This window comes from Rhincodon typus, chromosome 4 (genome assembly GCF_021869965.1).
Source record: "Rhincodon typus isolate 14 chromosome 4, sRhiTyp1.1, whole genome shotgun sequence".
Lineage (NCBI taxonomy): Eukaryota > Metazoa > Chordata > Chondrichthyes > Orectolobiformes > Rhincodontidae > Rhincodon > Rhincodon typus.
The window spans coordinates 88,661,837-88,689,247 of NC_063335.1; the positions used below are offsets into that span (position 1 = coordinate 88,661,837).

General features: G+C 40.6%; 1 protein-coding gene across 1 annotated transcript in view; it reads left to right on the forward strand.

Annotated features, from left to right (window-relative positions):
- The window catches only part of LOC109927289 (KAT8 regulatory NSL complex subunit 1-like), a 114,631-nt gene extending 88,792 nt beyond the window's left edge, over window positions 1-25,839 (forward strand). The window contains exons 3-14 of the mRNA XM_048595834.1: window positions 713-922; window positions 1,173-1,303; window positions 1,496-1,700; window positions 2,775-2,940; window positions 3,607-3,774; window positions 9,987-10,130; window positions 11,071-11,231; window positions 14,391-14,509; window positions 18,741-18,801; window positions 18,910-19,022; window positions 23,563-23,818; window positions 24,969-25,839. Coding sequence (XP_048451791.1) covers window positions 713-922; window positions 1,173-1,303; window positions 1,496-1,700; window positions 2,775-2,940; window positions 3,607-3,774; window positions 9,987-10,130; window positions 11,071-11,231; window positions 14,391-14,509; window positions 18,741-18,801; window positions 18,910-19,022; window positions 23,563-23,818; window positions 24,969-25,244 — 2,010 coding nt within the window. The 3' untranslated portion in view covers window positions 25,245-25,839. The remainder of the gene's footprint in view (window positions 1-712; window positions 923-1,172; window positions 1,304-1,495; window positions 1,701-2,774; window positions 2,941-3,606; window positions 3,775-9,986; window positions 10,131-11,070; window positions 11,232-14,390; window positions 14,510-18,740; window positions 18,802-18,909; window positions 19,023-23,562; window positions 23,819-24,968) is intronic.
- The last annotated feature ends 1,572 nt before the right edge of the window (window positions 25,840-27,411 follow it).

Below are 27,411 nucleotides of genomic sequence, written 5' to 3' on the forward strand. Positions count from 1 at the left end.
TCATTGCTTAGTCCTTTGAGTAAAGGAGTTGGGACATTATGTTGAGGTTGTACAGAATATTGGTGAGGTCTCTTCTGGAATACTGTGTCCAGTTCTGGTTGCTCTGTTATAGAAAGAATCTTATCAAGCTGGAGAGGGTTCAGAAGAGATTTACCAAGATGTTGTCAGGTACGGAAGATTTGAGTTATAAGGAAAGGCTGAATAGGCTGGGACTTCTTTTCACTGGGACATAGAAGGTTGAGAGGTGACATGATAGAAATCTATAAAATAATGAGAAGTATACATACAGTTAATGGTAGTTGTCTTTTCCCTAACGTGGAATTTCAAGATTAGGGGGCGTATTTTTAAGGTCAGAGAATACAGATTTAAAGACAGGAGGCACATTTTTTACACAGGGTGTTGTGTGTGTGGAATGAACTTCCTGATGAAACAGTGAATATGGGTACAATTACAACATTTGAAAGACTTTTGGATACATGAATAGGAAAGATTTGGAGGGATTTGGGCCAGGAGCAGGCAGGTGGGACTAGTTTAGTTTGGGATTATGTTTAGCATGGGTTGGTTGGACTGAAGGGTCTGTTTACATGCTGTATAAAACTGGAAAGATGATATCTTTAAGAATTAAAAAGCTTGTTTAATTGCTGTGTGCACATTCTCTTCAAAGAGACCTGTATGTAAAGATTTGATTGAATTTGTCTTTCTTCCCCTTTAGGGCCCAGTTGTTCTTGGTGAGGCTCAGTTGCCGGAAGATCTGATGAAGCACCAGTGCCGACTGGTGACAGCCACTTCAGCAGTCAGCTCGCAAGGCCCCGAGGCATGCTCCAATCCCTCATCTACTGAAGTAAAGGTCCCAATTACTAATAAAAAATGTGAACTCTCACCATGCAGCCCATCTCTCCTCCTGCGGAACATTGATAAACAGGTGTGTGGTCAGTAGTTTAAAGTTTTGGTAGTGCAAGATGTTTCTGACCTTAAAGTGTAGCTCCTCAGAATCAGAATGTGCTGTTTAAGCGAAGCCATTAATTTCTATACAATTTCATATGAAAAAAGTTTGATATAAAACGTATTATTTCTCATTCCTTTCTGATGTGAAAAAGCGTTCTATGCTACTGTGTTTTTTGTCATTCAGCAACAACCGCCAGTTTAAAACCACATGTTCATTTCTGTTGTAGAGTTCTCGTCTTACGCAGTCTCTAGGAAACCTCATCTGTCCCTCCAGCCCATCCTGTAGTTCCCCTTCAAGCTCTTCACTTCTACCTAAAGTCTGCACACCGCCAAGGCAATTAAATGGGCTGCTGAACAGGTGTGTTACTTTGGACTTTATTGGTCCTGTGACTTTCGAAAAAAGGAATCGAGGTGCTTGCACTCATGTTTACACTTAGCACTTGGAAACTTAAATCAATTTAACTGTGAAAATAGCATTTCTTTTCAAAACTGATTTGTGTTGCTCTCATCATTTTCCTGTCTGACTCTTATCTTCAATTTACTATTACAGTCTACATTCCAGTCCTTTGGACAACAGTTCACTAGACAGCTCAGACACAGAAGAAATCCTTTGTAAAAGGCAGCGATTGGATGGTCTTACTGTCCCTTCATCACCACCTGACAACAGTTGTGTTGCTGCCAGAGTTCGTCCTGTCCGAAGGTACAGGAAGAGGAGGCTGGTCAGATCTAACCTGGCATGTTATCTTGGTAGAAAGGTATGTGACTCTGTCTGGTGGTCATCAAAAGTTACATGGGTTGAGGACTACTATAAATTCCCACAGTTTTTCAGCAAACATATTTCGTGTTTGGCATTGCAGTGAGACTTGTCCAAAAAATTCCAGATTCCCCTGCTGGTCTGTGCTGAGTAAGCTATTGGTGGTGTCAGGCTGCAATACAAGTCATTATCACCAGGCCACAGAAGGAAAAGAGCATTGGGATCTCCATTCCTGATTGTACACCAGTGACTTATTTCTATTAACTATGCGCATGAGTATGCACATGCAGTTGGTCTACCAAGCCCTTCCTCAGCATATCATTGGGTTACAACAATAACTGAATTAAATCATGCTTGAAAAATGGTCATTGGAATGGCGAATCAGAGATTGACTGGCATCTGAGGAATTATCGCAAGTTTGTGTCATCTCTTTCCCATAGGAAGTTGGAAGTTCAAGTGGCAAATGTATGGAGACTTAATTGGCTGAGAGAAATTATTTTCACACTCAGAAAACCTGAACTGGAGCAAAGCATTAAAAAGCAAAACTAATTATGGCATTCTTCTCAATCCAGTGGCTGAATGAGATTATGCACACAGACAAGAAAGATCCCACATTCATTCCTGTATTGATGGTGAATTTGGCGATATCAGTCATATTAATACTAGATTTGACTTATGTTTATCGGAGAGATATTTGCAGAGTCCCCATGCCTGATTACTGGCTATCAATCCCTGCTAGTTGATATGTTTGTGAGTACATTTAATAATTATAGGATTAGATTTTAGCTGTAATGTCAAATGTTGGAAAAGCTTCTTGATACTGTTTCCCTCAACTTGCATCTGGGAAATGGCCGTACTGGTGATGTACCAGAGGATATGTCCCTGGCTATGAGAACAGACCCTAACAAGTGTCAGCTCATTAATTCAAAGAGGAGAAGGAAAGAAAGGAAAATGTTGTGATAATAATTTAAGCTTAACTCTAATTGGCAGTAATTAAATTGTTCCTCATAGCAGATGCAGCTGCAGTGTATACAACCAGAGAGAAGCTCTTATACTGTGTGTTCCCTTTGCCCAGGCCCAGCGTCCCCTCAGCGTCAAATGTAACTGTGACTGGCCTAATGCGTGTATTTTGTGCGGCTCCAAAACCCTAATACAGACTATGGATCAGCCCACCATGTCTCCACAGGAACGTGTGGCGATAATGGAGCCCTGCTATCACCCTATATTGTCACTTTCTCAAGGTGAGTGTGTTTCATTGTCATGTTTGTATTTAAAACTAATTTTGTTCCACAATTCCCTTCGATGTTGTATGTAGTTGCCATTGAATTAAGTACTTGCATTTAGCTCTTCTGTTTTCTGCCTTTTTTGTATTCAGTGACACTCCCCCATCTCCGTCTCCACCCAGCACAGTCTTTCAAAGGAAGGCAATGCTGTTTTATTTTCGCTGATCTTGTGCAAATCTGACACACAGCTTCCCTTAGCCATAACAATCATGTGATCAATCACACCTTCTATAGCTTTGAGAATTGGTATGCCCATGGAAAATGACTAATTGGAGACATACATCTCTTTACCAGAGAGTGACCAGCATAATAATGAGACAGAATATAGGAGAAAACTTGATTGCTTTGTGCAGACCAGACCAAGTGGGGATCGAGGTTGCCCATCCCTGAAGGATATTTGTCAACCAATCGGGTTTTAAGACAGTCTGTTATAACCAAGATTAATTGAATTCAGTCTTCCCCTATTCACAATGTTGAAATGTGAACTCCAGTGCACTGAGTTGCTCGTCTGGTATCACAGCTACTTGTTGATGTGTTGAGTGCAAATAATAACATTCTTAGGCACTAGTTGGGTGTATAACAGATAAGCGTTTTGGTGAGATTGATTTGTTGTTTTGTTTTCAGACATACCTCTTCATGTGCACTTTGAAGGTTTACTCAAGCAGGAAGAGCATCAGAAACCACCTCAAAAATTTAGGTCTTTGAAGTCTTTCTCCCAAGTGAGACAGAGGCCTCAGGACACCGCAAAGAAAGTCTGTCAGAAGCTTGCCTCTTCTCTCCTCACGTCAGCCAGTAAGTTGTCAGCTGATATTTTGTGTTGGGGTTTTGTACTTCTAGCATCATGTTACGGTAAGGTTTGAACTTACACTCCACAATTTATTACAAATCATTGAATATTATTTAAGTGGACAGAGTTTGCAGAAAGCTGCCGCACAGAGATTTGGGGGTATTTGTGCACAGTTCACAAAAAGATAGCATACAAGTTCAGCGGATAACAGGAACGACAAATGGATTGTTGAGCTTTATTTCAAGGGAATGAAGTATAAAAATAGTGATGTCTTGCTGAAACTGCAAAGCACTAATCAAGCTATACCTGGGAAACTGTGAACTGTTTTGGGTTCCTTATCTAAGGAAAAATATACTGGCATTGGAAGCAGTTGAAGAACATTCACAAGGTTGATTCTGCGTATGGAGGAATTTTATTGTGAGCACAGTTGTGTAGTTTGGGGATTGTACTCACTGTAATTTAAAAGAATGCGAAAAGGCCTTATTGAAACATAAGATTGTTAAGGGGCCTGACACGGTAAATGTGGAAAATTTGTTTCCCTTTGTGGAAAAGTCTAGGACCAGTAGGCATAATCTCAGAATAAGGGGTCACCCATTTTAAAACAGATGAGCATATTTTTTCTCTGAGGGTAAGGGCTGTTGAAGCTGGGTTGTTGAGCATTTTCAAGGCTGAGATAAACAGATTTTTAATCAGTAAGGGAATCAATTAAAGACACCATAGTTGTACTTGGCCATAGAGTTGCTGTCTTGTGAGAGAGCGAGATGACTAGTGGTAGTTTAATCTGAAGGTCAGTACACCCCAGACTAGGGGAGAGACTGAGAAGGAAGGTCCTCATGGTAATCTCAGTCAGTGCAGGAATTAAACCCACGATGTGGTGTTACTCTGCCTTGCAAACCAGCCGTGCTGCCAACTAAGGGAAAAAACAGGCTAGTCGAGTTGAGAATTATGAGATCACCCATGATCTCAATGAATAGCGGAGCAGACTTGATGAACTGAATGGCCTACCGCTCCTATGTATCAAAGAGTTTGGTCATGCATACTTCACAAGTGCTTTCATTGGTGTGCAGTTTTTCCAGTAAAAGGCCAAAAAATCAGTGACAAAACTATCTGTTTCGGTGATATTTGTTGAAGAACAAATTAGAACTTTGAACACGGGCAAACATCCTTTTCCACCTAAATAGAGAAATGCCGTCTCAGTTTACCATGACTTTGGAAAGACTGCACCTGTGACAGTATACCACTCAGTACTACAGTGAAGTCTAGATTACATTGCTCTCGTCCTTTGTCAATTTGAACTCACAACTTGACTCTAAAGTCATAGTGCAATCAACAAACTAACATAAGGAAAAGAGGAAATTCATGATTAAATGGTGCCATACTTTTGTCTACAATTCTGTGATTGTAGAGGGAAAGGAATATTGAGAGGTTAAATAATTGCAAGCTTACGACCTCCTGGCACAGAATAGACGAGAGCTGTTGATCCATATCTTTATTACTAAAGACAGAAGATTTGTATCCTGGCTAGCATTGTATGAATGCTGCCCTCCTTGCCTAAATTGTGAGGTTACATTTGCCACCATCTGTAAAATTTTGAGAGCTGAATGCCAGTACATCTGTTACCTCTGGAGCCATTTCTTTTAATACTCTGGAATGTTGATCACCAAGTCCAGGGGCTTTATGCACTTTAAATCCAGTCATTTCTCTTTTCTTATCAAACATTAATATCTTACAGTTCCTCTTCTACACTCATCCCTCGATTCTCCATTATTTCTGGTTTTCAGTATTTTCCGCCATGAATAGGTGGTGGATGGGGTACCAATCAAGTGGGATGCTTTGCCCTGGATGGTATCGAGCTTCTTGAATGTTGTTGGTGCTGCATTCATCCAAGAAAGTGGAGAAAATTCCATTACACTCCTGACTTCTGCCTTGTAAATGATGGACAGGCTTTGGGCAGTCAGGAGGTGAGTTACTTGCTGCAATTTTTGTCTGATTGTGCATAGTAGAACTTTTTTTGTTCTTGTATTTTCAATGAAAAGCACGTATAAAGATTATAAATGAAGCAAGCCCATATAATCAGAAGATACCTTGTTCAATTCAGACGCTATCTTGACTACTTTATCTTACCATAAATATTCTGTTCCTTTTGATTTGCCTTCCCTTCACCCCATTGTTGGAAGCTAAGCTGTGAGCCAGGGGAGTGCCAATTTCTGGATTTACATACCTAAATCTCTTCATTCTTTCCTTTAAAATGATTCTTGATACCCTTTATTACCAAGCTTTTGATCACATTTTCTGATCTTTGTTTACCATCCATTTCTGATTCCATGTATGTGACACACCTTCGGCGGATTCTTATCAAGGTCTGAGCAACGTGGGCTATGGCAAGATGTGTGCCAGAATCAGGACAAGAGTCCAGTCAGGCCCACATCAGGGGCAACTTGCGCTGTTTTTGTGCTTTTCAGAAGCGACATGGTGAGTTTCTTGCTTGGCAGTGGCAAGCTGCCAAGTAACGGGATTTATGACTTGTTAAATGACTTGTCGACTCTCCCAACTTAGCCCAACAATATTCAACTTCCTATCTTACCAAACTTGCCACACATAAAGAAAACTTGATATGGAAACCAGAACGAATTTAGCTTGCCACTTGTTCCGAAGGACCTCCATGTTGGACACCAGCCACAACATGTCAGGGCGTGATCCAGGTGCACCAGCTATATGCACCTCACGTTTATGGGACTCCACCTTGAGGTAGTCACTAGCTAGGCCAGCAGTTAAGAATCAGCCATGTTTTGTGGGTCTGGAGTCACATGTAGGCCAGACCAGGTAAAGAAGACAGTTTCCTTCCCGAAAGGACATTAGTGAATGAGATGGGTTTTCCAACAATCAGCACTGGAATCATAGAGATCACTAGAGTGTTTAATTCTAGATTTTTATTGAATTGAAATTCCGCCACCTGCCATGGCGGGAGTCAAACCTGGGTCGCCGAAACATTACCAGGCTCTCTGGATTAACAGTCCATTGAGAATACCACTCGGTCGTCGCCTTCCACTGTGTGCTGAGGGAGCACGTCCAGCCTATGGACTGGACAGGCTGTACCTCCACGCTTTTCACTTTCATAATGCACACATGCTTTGAGAGCCTACTTGGATGCTCACAGTATCCATGCCTTGCATTACCTTGCCTTGCCTTTTAGCACTTTGCTCCCTCAGTCAGAGAAAGTCCTAAAATTACTTCTGCCTTGCCTTGCCTTACCAATTATTGCAAACATAAAAGAAGCAAACGTTTCATGGTGGTCAGCAGGTCTCAATCATGTTAAGGGAGATGACCATACTCAGAGGTGCTGACAGAATAAGTTAAGGGCAGCCTACAGTACCAGTCCTAGGTCTTGGAAACGGTCTGTCAACCACTCGGATCAGTTAGTTGTGAGGAGCTGAATGTTGGGCAGCCCACCACCTGTCTTGAGTCTTTTTGCCCTCTTAAGTATGGCTTTCCTCCAAGAATGAGAGACAAGTATGTATTTAGGGAGATAAAAGTAGGTGGTACAGCCATTACTACGTAAGAAATAGGAGCCAGAGTAGGCCATTTAGCCCATCGAGCCTGCTCTGCCGTTCAATAAGATCATAGCCGATTTGTTTATCGAGTCAGCTCCACTTACGTGCCCACTCACCATAACCCTTAATCCGTTACTATTCAAAAATCTATCTACCTTTGCCTTAAAAACATTCAAAGAGGTAGCTTCAACTGCTTCACTGAGCAGGGAATTCCACAGATTCACACACTTTAGGTGAAGGAAGTTCCTCTTCAATTCAGTCCTAAATCTGCTCCCCCTTATTTTGAGACTATACTCCCTAGTTCTAATTTCACCCACCAGTGGAAACAACCTGCCTGATTCTATTTTATCTATTCCGTTCATAATTTTATATGTTTCTGTAAGATTCCCTCTTGTTCTCCGAAATTCCAATGAGTATAGTCCCAGTCTGCTCAATCTCTCCTCCTAAGCCAACCCTCTCAATTCCGGAATCAACCTCCTCCAGTGCTAGTACATCCTTTCTCAAGCAAGGAGACCAAAACTATATACAGTACTCCAAGTGAGGCCTCACCAGCACCCTATACAGCTGCAGCGTAACCTCCCAGTATTCTATTTGCCTTATTTACCTGCTGCACCTGAAAAGCAACTTTATTGTGATTCATGTACAAGGATGCCCAGGTCCCTCTGCACAGCAGCATGCTGCAATTTTTTACCATTGAAATATTCGTCTGTTTTGTTGTTATTCCTACCAAAATGGATGACCTCACATGTACCAACTTTGTACTCCATCTGCCATTCCGGTGTCGAATCAGCAACATTGTAGACAATGTATTGTCCATTGTATGGATGATAGCATAAAATTACAATGGTTATTGACAGACTAATTGAATGGGCAAAACTGTGGCAGATGGAGTTCAAGGTAAGCAAGTTTGATTTTATCCATTTTGAACTGGAAAAAATTGATAAGGATATTTTCTAAATGGTATGAAATTAAATACAGTGGATTTCCAAAAAGAGTTGGGGGTTCAGGTGCATAGATCTTTAAAATGTTACGGTCAGGTACGGAAAATAATTAAGAAAGACAATGGAATGTTGGGATAACAAGGTGTAGAGCTGGATGAACACAGCAGGCAAAGCAGCATCAGAGGAGCAGGAAAGCTGACGTTTTGGGTCTGGACCCTTCTTCAGAAAATGGAATGTTGGCTGTTTTATCTAGGGAACTGCATCACAAGGATGCAGAAGTTATGTTGCAGTTATATAAAACCCTGGTTAGACCCCCACTTGGAATACTGTGAGCAGATCTGGGCTCTATACCTTAGGAAGGATATATTGGCCTTGGTGAGAGTACAACATAGGTTTACAAGAATGATACCTAGACTTCAATGGTTAAGTCATCAGAAGAGAATGTACAAGATTCAGCCTGTTTTCTCTAGAATTTAGAAGGCTAAGGAGTGATCTGATCGAAACCTTCAAGCCATTCAGAGGAAAAGAAAGGGTAGATAAAGATAAACTATTTTCATTGGTTGACGATTCTAGAACGAGGGACGTGGTCTGAGAATTAGGGCCAAACCATTCATGAGTGATGTCAGGAAGCAGTCTGCACACACAGGATGGCAAATGTTTGGCCACAGGTCAACATGATCTTGTTGAATGGCGGAACAAACCTGAGGGGCTAAATGACCAACTCCTGTTCCTATGTTCCTCGGTGGGGAATTGTCTCCAGCAAGTGAGGAGGCAGCACAGACGGCATACAGAATTAGTGGTTTTGGGAGTTGGAGTAGGTATTAATGAGAGTGGTTAGAGCATAAGCTTTGGTGTGAGGTGAATGCTGTTCGCAGAGGGTGAGTGTGAGGTATTGGTGAGATGATGGTAGCATTTACATTGGCGGAATGGAGAAGGTAATTGACCTTCTTCCTACAGTGCTTGATATTCCTCCAAACAGTGAGATAGCACTGAGCTGCGTTGTACCCGTAGACCATGTTGGTGTTGTCAGGTGCAGTGGCCTTCACTCCTGTTCATTGGGGTGAAGGAAGTTTAGCCTGTGCAACATCCCATCCAGCAGGATCCTTCAGACTCTGTCTGTGCAGCAGGGTATGAATTTTCTTGTGTGCCTTGACTGGGTAAATGTTGGGAAGCATGAAGGGCAGCTCCAGACTGACCGTGCTTATGCAAGTGAACAATAGGCTTTTAAAGATGGCACTGGCACAGATGAGTTGCGGGATTTCTGCTGAGTGGCACGTTATTGTTGGAAAAGCATGTGTTAATTTGGATCAGAAATCGGATATGAGAAACAGCATAGGGGTTAATTAGGGAATTAATATGGAGAGTTTGGTAAGATATGACAAGAGAACCTGCTAGGCCTTGTGGCAAAAAGCACTTCAAGAAACGCAACCAAACCAAATAAGACTCAGCCCCTTGAGTTGTTTAAGATGCTACGTACAAGCTAACTAACTATCAGGAGGAAAATAAGAAAGGACATTTGACTTGAAAAATAGAATTTAAAAAAAAATTATTCCTTTTACTTACTGTCCTTAATGTGTTTCAAAATCTGAGGAAAATGTTCTCTGGGGACCTAAATGGAAGGATTTTTGGGTCATGGAGCCTCCCATTTTATAGTGGAACAGATTTAGATTTAGTTGGGTCACATAACCTCCCTCAAGTGATCCATCAGTTTTTCTTCCCCCTCAGAATATGTACAAAGCAGAAATGCATCAGAAAAAATCTTCAAACAGAGATTAGATTTCTGGCAGCCGACCTCCAAAACAGAGAGTGATCCTTTCACAGAAAAGCTCAATGCACAGATAAAGAAGCAAAGGTCATCTGTCCACTTAGGTAAGTGAGCCTCTACTGAAATGCCTGTTTCCTATCAGTATCAAATACTGTAAATTGTTGCTGGTAGGATTTGGTTTGATTTGTCAGTCATTGAAACCCGGTCATCTGCAGTTCGGTTCTGCATTTGATCAGACAAATTTGTAATTTTCCCTAACCCTAATCTTTCAGCTTGACACCTTCTTTTCAGTGCCTTGCCAAAGTGATACCCAAATGACTAGACATTGCGTGGTGGTGATAGTTGCTGACCTTGGTTCTGTACTGACCAAGAATACATCCATATGTAGTTCAACAAAATAGACTATTGTTGTGCTCATGGTCAGTTGACAGTAAGTCTTTTATTTACACAAAATTGAAATAGAATTTAAATAATGACAGCATAAAGTTGATCCAACTAATGGCCTGCAGTTATATTTTAACTGATTAATGCACATTTTTTCATGTTGTCATAATAATTTGTTATGATAAATGTTGATAGAAAAGCATGACAAATTACCTTGACGGCCAGAATTGAGCTTCATGTATAGGAAATACGTTACCTATGGTAGAATTTTAATAAACCTCAGTATTGCTTGCCATCATATGGCAGTTTTCAGACATGACACCTAGTATATATTAACTTCACATTGACTTGTTCATAGTGATTGTTTTTGCATTACTTACAAAATTGAAGTTCACAAAGACATTCTTTCCACAAGGGTCAGTGGACAGCAACTGGAATCAGGCATAGTGCCCCACTCCAAATTGAACCCCATTCTCCTTCTTCCTCACCCTATCCCACTATCTTCCTCCTCTTTTCCACCCATCCCACCATCATTTCAGCACGATTTGTTATATGTTAATAATGGGAGTTTCATAACATATTATGTATTATCTCCCAAAATATAAAGAATGAGTGATGTACTGACTACTGCTAAACCTGTGTTATTTTTCTTCTACACAGCGCTCAGTAAACGGCTTAAAGCAGCTTCAAATTCATCTCCATCACTACTAAACTCCCAGACTACAAAACCCAGTTCAACAATGCACCATTCGCCTTCGTACACTGACCCCCCTGCTTCAGTCGTACACAACCAGCCAGCAACGACCACCACTTCTACACCAGTAAGTTAAAACATTAGTTCATGATTTGAAATGTATCTAGTACTAGAGAAACTTAAGTGACTAAAATCTTTCACATCCCTACAACCTGATGGCCTACATTCTCGGTTCTAAAAGAGAGAGCTGCTGAGATGATGGATATTATCCTTCTGCTTTTCCTCAATTTTGTAGATTCTGAACAGTAGATTGGAAGTTAGGAAATGCAAAAACACCATTCAAGTGAAAAGGGAGTGAATAAATCATGACTGTGGGCCAGTAAGCCTGACATCAGCAATTAGAACGTGCTGAAAATTTATATTAACGAATTCTTAAGACTGTCTTTAACAATGCTTTTATTCTAACCATACTATAATTTTCTAAGTCAGCTATCAGCTGGCTCTAACATTTAGATTCTACAACACTGCCACCACCACGAAATTCACTCTCGACTCCGTGAAGTACTGTACTACACATTAGACAGAAAATCTACAGAAATAGATTTTCTGTCTGTTCCTTTTAATGTCTTGAGGACTTTAAATCATCCATTAACCATCAGAATCCACAAAATACAACCCTACTTTGTGAATCTGGCATCATAACTTAATCCTTGTAGTACAGGTACCATTCTGGTGTAAGTATTCTGCACCCCTTGCCTTTCTGAGGGTGTGGTGTCTCGATCTGCTCATAGTACTCAAGATGTAGTCTAACCAGGCTTTGTATAGCTAAAACATTATATCTGCCCTTGCGGTCAAATCCTGCATACTGTACTGGACTGCTTCACTGTTTATGGTGCCACAAATGGTGCTGAATTTTTTTTAAACTTTCTTCACTTATGGGATATGGACGTTGCTGGTTAGACCAGCATTCATTGTCCATCCATGGTTCCCTCTTAAGAAGATAGCAATGATTCGCCCTCTTGAACTGCTGCAGTCCATTTGGTGTAGGTAGACCTACAATGCCGTTTGTGGAATGTTGTGCATTACAGAGATACCTGTGATCCTGGGTGGGTTCAAAACATAAAGGATGGAAGCTCAGTGAGATGTGATGAGTCTGAATTAGAGGCAGTGGCTGAGGAATGAGATGTGGCTTTTTGTATGCAGGATATTTATGGACAATTTTACAGATTGCAGGGTATGTGCCAGTTTTGCAGCTGTACTGGAACAGCTGGCTAAGGGCAAGGATACTCTGGAGCACAATTCTTCAGTAGTATTCAGTATGATATTGCCAGGGCTTACTGTTTTAGCAATGCCCAATGCTTTGAACTGTTCCATGACATCACAAGTAGTGAATTGAATTTGTTGAAGACTAACACATACAATGTTAGAAACCACAGGAGGAGGCTGAGATGGATCATGCAGTCAGTGCTTCTTGGTGAAAACGCTGCAAATACTTCAGTCTTATGTTTGCAGTTTGTTGCTGTGCTCCTGCCTCGTTGAGAACTATGATATTTGTGAAGCCTTCACCTCCTATTAGTTTAATTGTCCACCATATTTATGATTGGATGTGGCAGATCTACACACCTTAGATCAGTTACTTCTATATGATAAAAAGTGTTTTATTTTACAACTTGTTTTGTTTATCCATAGACATCTAAAGTATTGTATTTCATTTTAGAAATGATAGGTTAAAATTTTCTGTTCTGGCAGAGAAAATTGCTGCTCCCAGTCTGCTTCAGTCAAATCCTGCCTTATTTCAATAAAATCTGCCTTCCCCAATCCAAAGTCCCTTTTTGCAGACCATCTTTATTCTTTTCTGTGGCAAACTTATAACTTATAGTGAAATGGTCACTGTCATTGAAGTGCTTCCCCACTTTCACCTTGAACACCAGTCTGTCTTTGTTCTTGAAAATTAAGTCCAACCTTGTACTGTCCCTTGTAGGGCCTTCTACATGTTGACATAAAAAGCTTTACTGACTACATTTCAAGAAATCTACCTTCTCTAAACCTTTTATACTATGATTATCCCAGTTAATTTTGGAAAGTTAGTCACCTGATGCAAAAACTATCATTATTTTTGCACACCTCAGTGAATTGGCTACATATCTGCTCTTCAATTGCCTTCTGACTGTTTGGGGCCCTGTAATATACTCCAAGCAGTGACTACCCTCTTATTATTCCTAAGCTGTATCCACAAAGCCTCGTTTGACTACCTTTCCAAGATATTGACCTTCCTTTCAGCAGTAACTGACTGCTTAATTAATAATAATAGACACCATCTACTCTTTTACACATCTGTACCTCGCCTGAAGATCCTGTTCTGTCTGAAGCCAACGTTGAGTTGCCAACTACGTCTCTATGATGACAACCACATCGCAATTATGATTAGGGATGCTCAAGGCCAGAATTTTATTCATTCATAGGATGAGGGCGCCACAGGCTAAGCAGCATTTATTGCCCATCCCTAATTGCCCAGAAGGCAGTTAAGAGTCAACCACATTGCTGTGGGTCTGGAGTCACATGTAGGCCAGACCAGGTAAGGATGGCAGTTTCCTTTTCCTAAAAGATGGACCTAGTGAACCAGATGGGTTTTTCCAACAATCGACAATGGATTCGTGGTCATCATTAGACTCTTAATTCCAGATATTTATTGAATTCAAATTCCACCATCTGCTGTGGTGTGGTTCGAACCTAGGTCCCCAGAACGTTATCTGGGCTTCTAGATTAACAGTCCAGTGATAATACCACTAGGCCACCACCTCCCATCATGAAGATCTGAAAGCTTAAAAAACTTCAAAGATTGTAAGGAGTGAGCTGGGCATGATGGAGGCAGAAGTAGAATTTCTTTGTGATGGCAACAATAGAAGAATTGAAGATTCAGGCTTCCCATTATTGAAATGGAGGAAATTTCCATATGTTTAGATACTGGATGTTGGATAGGCAGCCTGTTAATTTAGCAACAGTGGACGAGTTGAGAGAGTTGGGGATGAAGTATAGATGTGTGTCATCAGCAAACGTGTGAATACATGCTTTGATCAAGGAGCAGCAATGATACTTTCTTGCCTGTAAAACATTGTGGGATGTCTTATCTCCCTTCCTGCTTCGAACAACTATCGGAACTCCATCTAGTGGCCTCATCAGAGATAGCACTCTGTTTTTGTTTTAGATTTACAGCATTAAAAAGTATTAACTTCTAAAAGAGCAGAATGTAAGGTTTGTGATTTTTGTTCTTGCTTAACTCTTACAGTCTGCACGAAAGAGAAGAGGTGAAAGTTCATTTGACATAAACAACATTGTGATTCCCATGTCCATGGCTGCCGCAGCTCGAGTGGAGAAACTTCAGTACAAGGAGATCCTGACACCAAGGTAACACAAGACAGTGTCAGTGAGATTTAAAAAAAGTGTAACAGTGCCTTCTGTTGATGCAAAGCCTAAAAACTATTTTGCTAGAGATTTAAATAGTTGTTTAATAGTGGTGGAGTGAGTATGCTGGTCAGCAGTGAACAATGTCACAGACTTGACGAACCAGATAGCTTCTTTCTGTGCTGCAGTATTCCAAGATTCCCGGAGTGTCACCCTTGAAAGTTTCTCTCCATTTCTATAATGAAAGTTCTGTCCAACTTCATGGCTTCATGGGCAGTCAGACTGTACCTCATGTGCAACATTGTGCTACATTGGCTCAGCTTGCAGAAGAGTCCACCTCGTTCTGTAAATAGAGCATTTCTGTTCACTCCATCAGTTACTCTGAAAGGTACACTAATGGAAATAAGGATTTTATGGCTAACATTTTGTTTACTAGCCATGCCCTGATTTCTCAGTTCACGCACCCCTGTAGAAGCGATTGCAGTCTAGTAGTGTCACTGGGCTAGTAATCCAGAGTCCAGGCTAATGTTGTGGGGACAAAAACAGAAGTTGCTGGAAAAGCTCAGCAGGTCTGGCAGCATCTGTGAAGAAAAAAATCAGTTCTCGTCCAGACCCAAAACATTAACTCTGACTTTTTGTTCACAGATGTTGCCAGATCTGCTGAGCTTTTCCAGCAACTTCTGTTTTTGTTCTTGGTTCACAGCAACCACAGTTCTTTTGGTTTTTAATGTCCTGGGGACATGGGTTTGAATTTCACCATGGAAAATAGTGAGATTTGAATTCAATAATAATGTAGAATTAAAAACTTGTCTAATGGTGACCATGTAACCATTGTCAATTGCCCTAAAAACTCATCTGGTTCATTAATGTCTTTTGGAGAAGGAAGTTCTGTCGCTCTTGTCTTGTCTGGTCAACATGTGACTGCAGACCCACCACAGTGTGGTTGACTCAACTACTCTCTAAAATAACTTTTCAAATGTATCAAAGCCACTACCAAATCTAAAGAAAGGAATAAAACCCGGGTGGCTACCCAATATCAATCTCTGGACCGAAACAAAAATGGTAAAAACAGTCCTGCTAATGCAGCAAAGTCTTCCTTAGTGACATCTGAGGGCTTCAGCTAAAGTTGAAAGTTTCCCCTCAGACTGGTCAAGGAACAGATTGACACAATTCTACTCATAGATTCATCCGTTGAAGAAAATATTCCAGATACCATCTTCACCATTTATGGATACAGAAAACAGGGAGTTGCCCTGAGAGTCTAATTTTCTTTGAGTTGAGTCCCTCGCTAGATCATTTCAGGGGGCAGCTTTGAGTCGACTACTTTGCTGTGGGTCTGGAGTCTCATTTAGACCAAACCAGATAAGCACAGCAGATTTCTCTTACCTAAAGGGCATTAGTGAACCAGATAATTTCCTGTGATGGTGGATACATGGTTGCTATTAACCTAGCTTTTCATTCCAATTTTTTTTTTGTTAAATTGAAGTTGCACCATCTACCCTAGTGGGATTCAAACCCATATCTGCAGACCATTAGTGTGTGTCCTGGATTACTAGTTCAGTGACAATACCACTACACACACCTCCTTAACTGAGCTATGTCCTCTTTGAAGACATTTAGTTTTGCTGCCAATCTTGATTGGATTTGACCTAGGTAAAATAGAGTCACATCTCACTGAAATTGGTTGTATCCCAATTAATTACCTTTTCTTCAGATTGCTTCTTGTTCTCAAATCCACTTGTTATGACCTTAAAGAACTCAAGCCAGTTTGTCAAATATGATTTGCCTTTCACATAACTATATTGATTCTGTTTGATTGTGTTAAGCTTTTCTAAATGACCAGTTATTTTTTCCTTAATAATTTACTCTCACATTTTTCTAACAATAGATGTTAGGTGAACTGGCCTGTAGGTTCCTTCTTTTTGTTTCCCTCCCTTCTTGAACAGGGGCATCACATTTGTGGTTTTCCATTTCATTTCTGAAATCCAGAGGGTCCTAGAATATTTGTATCAATGCCTCCAATATCTCTGCAGCTTGCTCCTTTAAAACCCTTGGATGTCGGCAGTCAGGACCTGATGATTTATCTACCTTCAGTCCCATTAGTTTGTGAAGTACTTTGACTGTTGTGATAGAGAGTGTTAAAAGTCTTTCCTCCCACTAGCATTCTGCTTATCTGATAACTTTGGGATGTTTATAGCGTTCTCCGTCATGAGCAATGATGCAAAATATTGATTAACTACTGCCATTTCCCTTTTCCTTATTATCAGTTCCCCAGTTGCAACCTACTATTTGTTTACATACGTGTAAGAAACTCTTGCTATTCTTTTTAAATTTTTTCATCAGTTTGCTTTCATAACCAATGTTTTTGCTTTATTGTATCTGTTTAATCATCTACTGTTTCCTAAAAATAAATCCCAATTTTCTGGACAACCACCAATATTTGCCACTTTGTATGTGTTTAGTTTTTGTTTGGATACTCTCCTTGATCACCTTTGTTAACCATCCTTCTCATCAAATCTTCCTTTTTGACCAGATTAAATTTTTGTTGAGTATTATGAAATATCTGCATAAATGTCTGCCAAGGCTCATCTCCTGACCTTCCCCTTAATCTATTTTCCCAGGGTACTTTAGGCAACTCTTTCTCCATACCTTTGTAATTAGCCTTATTTAAATTGAGTACATTAGTTTGGAAACTTTTTTTTATACAGTTAATGATAAGGTCTTTGGTAGTGTTGTAGAACAGAGGGACCTAGGGGTGCAGGTACATAATTCTTTGAAGTTTCCATCACATATAGACAGAGAGGTTAAAAAGGCATTTGGCACGCTTGCCTTCATTGCTTTGAGTATAGGAGCTGGGAAGTCATGTTGAGGTTGTACAGGACATTAGTGAGGCCTTTTCTGGAATACTGTGTCCATTTCTGGTTGCCTGGTTATAGGAAGGATATTATCAAGCTGGAGAGGGCTCAGAAGAGATTTACCAGGATGTCACCAGGTATGGAAGGTTTAAGTTATAAGGTAAGGCTGGACAGGCTGGGACTTCTTTCGCTGGAGTGTAGAAGTTTGAGAGGCGGCTTGATGGAAGATTATAAAATAATGAGAGATATAGTTAGAGTTAATGGAGACAGTAAGGACTGCAGATGCTGGAAGCTAGAGTCAATAAACGTGGAGCTGGAAAAGCACAGCTGGTCAGACAGCATCCGAGGATCAGGAATGTCAACATTTCAGGCTGAAACCCTTCATCTGTCCTGACAAAGGGTTTCGGCCTGAAATGGTGACTTTCCTGCTCATCGGATGCTGTCTGACTGGCTGTGCTTTTCCAGCTCCACATAGATAAAGTTAATAGTTGTTGTCTTCCCTCTAGGATGGGAGATTTCAAGACTAGGGGACACATTTTTAAGGTGAGAGGAGAGAGATTTAAAAAAGACATGAGGCAAATTTTTACACAGTAGTTTACATGTTGAGGAAGTGGTGGATGCGGGCACAGTTAGATGTTTAAAAGACATTTGGATAGATACATGAATAGGAAAGGTTTGATGGGATATAGGCCAGGAACAGGCAGGCGAGACTAGTTTAGTTTATGATTATGTGCGGCAAGTACTGGTTGGACTTAAGTGTCTGTTTCTGTGCTTTATGACTCTGTGAAGAAATACACATCCATCATCTCCCTGTTTACTTGTGACATCACACTTCACTGTAAAAGTAAAACCAAATTGAAGGTGCTCTCATCTGCTGGTTTTTATTTCCCACTGCGGTTGCCTTTCTTACACAGGTCTGGTTCATGTTGACATTGACTTGCTACATGGTCCTCTTGGACCCTAATTCTTATTCCTATTGTTTCTAATCTATAAGGAAAACAACACAGTTCTACTTTTGGATAACAAGAACTGCAGATGCTGTAGTCAGAGATAATACAGAGTGGAGGTGGAGGAACACAGCAGGCCAGGCAGCATTAGAGGAGCAGGAAAGTTGATGTTTTGGGTCAAGTCAGGATTTCTGAAGAAGGGTCCCGACCGGAAACTCCCAACTTTCCTGTTCCTCCAATGCTGCTTGGCTTGCTGTGTTCCTCCAGTTCCACATTGTGTTATCACAGTTCTACTTTTAATGTTCGAGTTCTAACAAGTACCAATGTCCAATTTTTCCAGTTTTTATTCTCAAAATAATGTGGTACTTATAGTAGTTAAAAGAACAACTTCAAACAAATTCTATATAATTAGTTCCTATTTCTCCTTGACAGTTGGCGAATTGTAGATGTTGAACAGTCAAAGCTGCAGAATTGCAAGTTGGAGGATGACCAGGTAGTTTATTACATATCAGAATTGCTTGCAAGTCCATGAAGAATTATTGAATCTCTTATTTTGCTGGCAGCCTTTAAACTCTTCACTTGTTTATTCTTGAATATATAGTACGAAGAAATGTCTGATGAAGCTTTTCTTAATCGCCATTCCAAATGTGAGGAAATTGAACGTTCTAGATGGTGTTTGTGGTCTTCCACCAGCTCAGCCAGACGAGGAAGCAGGTAAACATAATATTGGAGATTGCTGTTTACAATTCAGAAATCTGTTTGGGTTCCAACAAAGAACAAAGAAAATTACAGCACAGGAACAGGCCCTTTGGCCCTCCAAGCTTGCGCCGATCCAGATCCTCTATCTAAACCTGTCACCTATTTTCCAAGGATCTGTATCCCTCTGCTCCCTGCTCATTTGTGTATCTGTCTAGATACATCTTAAATGCCGCTATCATGCCCGCCTCTACCACCTCCACTGGCAACGCGTTCCAGGCACCCACCACCCTCTGCGTAAAGATCCAGGCACCCACCACCCTCTGCATAAAGAAACACATTGGAAGGAAGCTGATGGTGGGCAGCTCAGGGTGAATAAAATAACATGGGCGTATTGATTGTGATCATTCAAATTGCCTGGATTTTGAAAATATCCCATTATATTAGAAAGATGGCAATGTTACATCTCTATTCAAGAAGAAGGGAGATAGAAAGCAGCAATCTGAAGGCTAATTTGCCCAACATCTGTCTTGGGTAAGTGCTTGAGTATATTTTAAGACAGTAATGACAGGACATTTTGATAATCATGACAGTCAAGATATTTCGGTGTGGTTTTGTGAAAGGGAAATTATGTTTGTCTAATTTTGGGCGAGTTTGTTGAGGTAGGAAGACGCAGGTTGGGTGATGGGAATCAGTAGATGTGTTTTAATTTCTAGAACTCATTTGATAAAGCACCTCACTAAAGCTTACTTCACGGGTTTAGAACTCCTGGTGTTGGAAATAAATTGTTAACCCTGAAAGAGACAGTTAGCTGTCAGAAAGCAGATTATGAAAAAGGTTATTTTCGGATTTGCTAACAGTAACCAGTGGAGTCACAGTGATCGTTGCTGGGATCTCAATCATTTGCAATCTATACTGATGACTTAGATGAAGAATATTGATAGCTGAATATGCTGATGACACAAAAATAGGTAGAAAAACAAGTTGTGAATAAGAGACGCAGTCTTCAAAGGGTTATAGATAGTTTAAATGAGTAGACAAATCCATTGGCAGATGGAGTATAAGACCGGAATTGAGTTTTTCACTTGGCAGGAAGAACAGAAAAATACAATACTTTATTTAAATAGAGAAGGACTGTGGAAGCCTGTGATACAGGAAGTTCTGAGTTTCCCGTACCTGAATCACAAAAAGGTAGCATATGGGTAGTTCAGCATGTGATTGGGTCAGCAAATAGAATTGTGGCCTTTAGGGAAATGCATTTTAAAAATAGGTAAGTGTTCCTGTTGCTATACAAGGCCTTAGTGAATCTGAAGCTCTCATAGTCATAGAGTCAGACAGCACAGAAGAGGCCCTTTGAACCAACGAATCTGCACAGACCAGTCTACACCAATCCCACTTTCCAATTCTTGACCCAGTCTTGAACATTATGACGTTTTAAGCGCTCATTATAATTTTTAAAGGTTGTGAGATTTCCCGCCTCGCGTAAGCAGTGCATTTCAGATTCTTGTCATCTACTAGGTGAAAACAATTTTCCTAAAATCCTCTGTAAACTTGCTGTTCATCACCTTAAAATTACGTCCCCATGCTATTGACCCTTCAACTAAGGGAAATATTTCCTTACTATCTATCCTGTCCAAGCCCCTCTTAATCTTTAACACCTCAATCATATTCCCCCTCGGCCCTCTCTGCTCTAAAGAAAACAATCTGAGCCTATCCAGCCTCCCTTCATTGCTAAAATGTTCTAACCCAGGCAACATCCTAGTGAATCTCCTCTGCATCCCTCCCAATACAATCAAATCCTTTCAATAGTGCAGTGAACAGAACTGCACACAGTACTCCAGCTGTGGTCTAGCCAAAGTTTTGCACAGCTCCAACATAACATTCCTGCATCATCTTTCACTGTGTAATTTTGGTCTCTTGAGGAGAGATCAGTTGCATTTGTGACTAATTTCTGGGATAAAAAGTTTGTTTTGTCAGGCAGTGTTCAGCAGATTCAGCCTATTCTTACTTAAGTTTAAGAAGATCAGAAGTGATCTTGTTGAAGCACATCAGATCATGGGGGTGACTTGACAGGAAAAGTCTAGAATTAGCATTCACAGTTTGAAAATGAGAGTTCTCCTATTTAAGATGGTGATGTTAACAGCTTTCGTCATTAGACTTTGATATTGTTAAGATCTCAGATGATGTTATTGGCAGACAAGTAAGATCGCAGATGGGAAACTTGCTTGATATATCATATTTTTATTTTGATTTTCACAAACTGTCTTGCTGAAACATAAGCACATTATACTGCAGATGTTCCTTTAACATGAGATGCTCTGGGCCAACAACAGCTGAATTCCAGAGGTGATGTGAGAGTGATTACCTGTAACAGTAAGGTCACTTAGACCGAATGTGGCCAGAAGAAGCCCTAGCAAAACTAGAGTCATTGGAAACCTGGGGGAAAACCTAACGTACCTAGCACAAGGGAAGATGGATGTGGTTATTGGTCAGTCATTTCAGCTCCAGGACCTCTCTGTAAGAGTTCCTCACGACCTGTCTTGGGCCCAACCATTTACAGATGCTTTATTGTTGACTTTCCCTCCATCATAGGTTCAGAAATGTAGATGTTCACTGCACAATTTCAGCACCAGTTGTACTCCTCAGATCCTTATTTAGTCCATGGCCAAATGTCACAAGATCTGGGCAGTGGCTAAGTTTGGGCTGATAAGTGACAAGTGATATTGACACCACCCAAGTGCCTTGCAGTGGCTGTCTCTAACAGAAGAGAATCTAACCATTGCCCCTTGACATTCAGTGGTATTACCATCAATGAATCCCTTGCTGTCAACATTCTGTGGGTATGACAATCTGAACTGGACTAGCCATATAAGTACTGTAGCTACAACAGCAGGTCTGAGGCTTGGGCTCCTGCAGTGTGTAACTCCTCTCCTAACTCCCCAAAGCCTGTTCAGCATCGAGAAGTTAGGAGTATGATATAATATCCTCCACTTGCCAAATGAGTTCAACTTCAACACTGAAGAAAATTGGCACTATTTAAGTCAAAGCAGCTACTTGATAGGCACTACAACCATTCCTTCCGCCACTGCTCAGTAGCAGCAGTGTGTACCATCTATAAGGTACACTACAGAAATACATCAAGGCTTCCAAATCCGAGACCACCACCATCTGAAAAGAAAAGGGCAGCAGATACACGGGAGTCCACAAGTTTTGAGTCTCTCTCCAGCCTCTCGCCATCCTGACTTGGAAATATATCCTTGTTACTTCACTGTCTGTGGGTCAGAATCCTGGAACTCCCTTCCAAACAGCGTTGTGGGTTAACCTACAGCAAATGGACGACAGCACTTCAAAAAGACAACTCACCCCTACTTTCTCAAGGAAAACTGGGGATAAGAAATAAATGTTGACCCAACCTGCAACGCTCACATCTGATGAATGAGTTTTAAAAAATCTTGCTTTCTCCCTACATCCCTTGTCATCTTCAGTATCTAGAAATCTCTCTCTCAAATATATTCAATGACTTGGCCTCCACAGCCTCATCACCCTCTGAATGAATAAACGTTTCCTTATTTCAATCTTAAATGGCCTGCCCTGTATCCTGACACTGTGACTCCTTGTTCTCGGATCCTTGTCAAGTGATGCATCTTCCCTTCATTCAGTCTGTCCAGCCATGTCAGAATTTTGTTTCTCAACACTGGTTGGTCTGAGAAGGTGGTGCTGAGTCTTAGGATTTTATTGACTGAGTGTCTCATTAGCCTTAGAGTTTAAGTGTGAACTTAGTTGTTTAAGTTTCAAGATAGTCGCATGGAGCTTCCTGTATCAAAGCATGGCTGTGCAGCAGCTAGGAATCAGTGCACATGTCAGTCAGCATGCTGATGCTAAGCTTCTGCTTCCAACACCCACAGCTGCGCATGGACCTTGGAGGTCCACATACCAGCAAGAAACATTACAGAGAATGTTGGTCATGTGAAGCTGTGATCATATTGGGATGGCAGTATCTTAGAGACTTTCTGATCATTTGTTTTCAGTATTGCAGGATGACTTCTTTACTCCATTAAACCATCAGAAGTAGCTTCCACTTGTAAATGCTAGTTATTGGTGATTTTGAGATCTTAGGCTGCAGATTTCAGCAGTAATTCCAATCCTGATCACTGCTCAGTGCCTTTTGCTGGGAAGTGACTGTGTGGAGGTCTGGCTTAGCTTGATGTTTACTTTGTGATTTAATAGCATGACAACTCTTATGATACAGATTTACCATAAGACCACAAGATGTAAGAACAGGAGTAAGCCTTTTGGCCCCTCAAGCGCGGATTAAGGCTGATCCTACAAGCGTCACATCTACTTTCCGGCCCTTTGCCCATAATCCTTGATTTTCTGACTGATTTTGCACAGGAATTGACTGCTGAGTTGAGTTAAAGGCAAACAGTTCATGATTAGTTTGGGCCCGTGGAGCATGGATGTTGGTTGATCTCCTAATGCTAAAGCTACGACCAACCAGTTAATAAGCAGTATTTTGAACCAAAATTTTTACCACATATGATGTCTTTCTGGTTTTCAGAACTTCTAACAAAGCTGATGGCAGATCTACTCCACAACTGCAGCAAGCTAATGCAGCAACCCCTCATCCAGCGTCACCTGACAGTGGATTTCATCTTCTGAATGACTATCCTCACACACCCTCATTGAGTGGCCCAGTCAGCCCTGATACCTGCTCATCGCTCAATTCCTTCTACTCAAAAGATCGCATAAGAGTCCTGTCATTCAATGAGGATACACGGTCATCTACACCTGAAGTCACTGATGAAGAAGTTCAGGTACTTTTTGATTATGATATAGATTCAGAATCTTTGCTATGACTCTGCCTCTATCCAAAATCCCAAGGTCTACAGTAAAATGGAAACATCCTAGTATGTTGTCCACTGCATCATCTCCTTGTCTTCTGAGATGAATTAGGAAAACAGATGTGGTTAATTGAATCTTCTTTTAAAAATTCTTAATAATTGAGCATGTGATCTCCAAACTCCTGTTTTTAAGATGTGTGCATGTACACGTCAACATCATTTGTGATGCTGTCCCTAAAATGTTACGATGCAAGTACTTGATTTTCTTTGTTACCGAATAGTGTTAAATGTTATCCAATTACATAAATTTAAGTACATTCATTTGAATTGTGTGTATGTCTATCTTGAGACAGGGGAGCAATTTCTTCTAAGATTCACGAATGTGGCCATATTGTTCTAAACCAGTTATTTCCTTTGGATAACAGAGTCCTGATAAATTGACATGCTACTGCTTTACAGTCCCATTAGTGCTTGCTGGACGTAAACTGTAGCCTAGCATTTCTCAAACTCTCACTGTATTTGGCAAGACAAAAGATCCCACAGACAATTCTATCAGGTCTATCTGACCGGCTTTCACTTGCCTCAGCAAAAAAAGCAACCAAAAACATGGGAAGAATGGCACTGCTTTTAATGAACCACCAGAGGAAATGACTTCTGGTTTCAAGGCATTTCTCTCTTGTCAGGTACTGTGTTCACCTATTTCCCTTCCTTTGATTTCAACCCGACAAGTGTTGAAAATCCAGTTGTATGTTGCAAATACTGCAACATTAATTTGCTTCTAAATCTATATTATTGTTGCTTACATTTTATGACAACTTGTACTGTGCTGTTGGGAATTAGTCTGATTGTGTGAAATCCCACAAGTATTGGGAATAAGGGTCCTGGCCTGCTCTCCTGGCTTCAGCCATGGCATTGTGTGTCAGTAACTTGCATTTTGAACCAGCCTGCAGACCACTGGAGCATCCTCACACACCACACTTTGAGAAACAGCGCTGTAACTAGTATGTGATCTGATTGTATGTCTCGATCATTCATTGGAGGAGAAACTAAGATGATGATGGGTTGGAGGGGGGGGTCAATTTTTTTTTTGATTTATTGTAATGAATTTTATTTATCCTTTTAGATGGTGCAACCTTGGGAACCAAGGATATTTCCCTTATCAGCTGAAGACATGGAACTATTGAAAGGACATACCAACTCTCTTAGAGAAAATCGCTATGAGCGACCAAGGGATCTACACTGGTTGTCGGCTAACAAGCTGAGCATTAGGACCGAATCTGCTGAGTGCGCCCCTTCATTATTGCAGAATCCGAGAGGCCCTGCATATTTAAAGGATGACAACAGTTCAGACTTGAGATTGACTCTGGCAATTGAGAATGAACGAAGTATGGATAGATGAACTCGGCGTACACAGTAATTTATCAACCAGACCCGCACAGCAATCACATCTTGTATATATGTGCTGTATCTATATATAAATATATATATATCTATATATATATATAAAAACAGAGAAAAACTGTTATTTTGTTTTCAAATGTTTGATATTCAAACATCTATTTTTGAGAGGATGCATATATAATAACTTCTATTAAGTGATCTTTTTATTTTCATTTCCTTTCAAGTCAATGTACTGTAAATTGTACCATTTGGGGTTTGGGTTGGTTGTGGCCAGGGAATCAGTCACAAATGTAAAGAATGTAAGGTCCTTTATGTAAAAGTGATGTCAGTCTGTGCCAACAAAACAAGAAGGGAAAGCTTTAGAGAAAGGATAAAAAAACTTTTTAAAACAAAACATTCATTGGGGGTGGGGGGAAGGGAGCAGGAATCCTCATTCAGAAGAGTAGAAATAGTTTCTCCTGTTTCAGTAAATCCTTTGGGCTTGTCTTCATTAACACTGCTGAATTCTAGAATATTTGTGCTGTTGTATAGCATGCCCGAGGAGTGGTCGACTGACTGTACTTTCCCTATATTAAATTACTACAGTTCTTGTTTGCCCTGTGTTTTGTGCTCTCACTTTCTTCATCCAGTATGTTGTACAGGGCTGCTCACTTAAATCTTTTACTGAATTCTGTGTATTAACAAGTAATTGAAAAGGAAACTTGAAAGACTTCCATAAATATATAAATGGGCACTTAACATAATTGGGCTAATTAGGAACAGAAAGGATGTGATGTTGTGGAGATATGACTGAAGTAGTAAATCAATACTTTTACATTTGTCTTCTTCAATGAAGAGTTTGTTGTCACTATCACAGTGAAGGAGGCAGCAATTGAGAAAGTGGAAAGGATAAGGTTCAGAGTGCCAAGTAGAAATTCCACGTTGCAGAAGTAAGTAAGTTGAGATAGAGGGTGATGCATTATATCAGCATAGGTTTAAATGATGAAGTATATTTGACCAACTGCATTTAGTTCTATGATGCAATAGGGAAGGTTTTTAAGGGTAGTTCAGTTGACTATTGTATGACCTTTCAGAGGCCTGGATGAAGTACCACAGGATAGACTTGGAAAAAATTGAAACCTCCTGGATTGAAGGGGTTGTGGTAGCATCCCTCTGGATCCCATGAACTCCTGTGCCATGAGGTTAACCAAACTGAAACTTCCTACTGATTATTATTTACCATATTTCCTCAGCTGATGAATCTATACTCCTGCATATTGAACATCACACAAAGAAAGCACCAAGAATGGCAAAGGTGTAAAATGTACTCTATTTTGAGGACTTAAATATCCATCACCAAGACTGGCTCAACAGCAGCATTACTGACTGAGCTGGCCAAGTCCTAAAACGCATATCTGCATGAGTGGGTCTGTAGTAGCTAGTAAGGGAATGAGTAAGGGGGAATGTCCTACAAGACACTGCCATCTCCAAATCTACCTGTTGAAGATGCATCTGTCCATGATAGTATAGGCAGGAGTAACCAGCACATCTTGTGGAGATGAAGTCCCATTTCACACTGAGTGAACCCCTATATTTTGTGTTGTATGACACTACATTAAATGGGATCAGTTCTTCTAGCTATAAATCAGGCATCCATGAGATGCTGTGGCTTATCATAAGCAGCAGAATTTTGTATTTCCTTCACTGTTTCACCACCACCAAACCAAGGAATTAATCCCAGTCCAATGAAGAATTTGGGAGGTGTTGACCTAATGAAACTACAGCATAGATTACTTGAATGACAAACAGCAGAATCAGTGCAATAGAGTGATGCAATCCTTCAGTGAAAAGATCAAATCTGTGCTTGGAAGTTCTGTCGTAGCCTGTCATGAATGGTAGTGGACAATTAAATACTGAAAAGGAAGGATGGAAGGACTACAAATATACAATGAGCGGGAGCCAAGTGGATGATCTGTCTTGGCTGTTCTCTGAGGTCGCCAACATAACCAATGCTAACTTTCAGCCAATTCAATTTACTGCACATGATATCAAGAAATGGGTGAAGGTACTATGTCCTGTGAAGGCAATGGATTCTAATGAAATCACAGCAGTATCACTGAATACTTGTGTTCCATAAATAGCTAGGCCCCAAACCAAGGTGTTCCCGTACAGTTGGTTTCTACCCA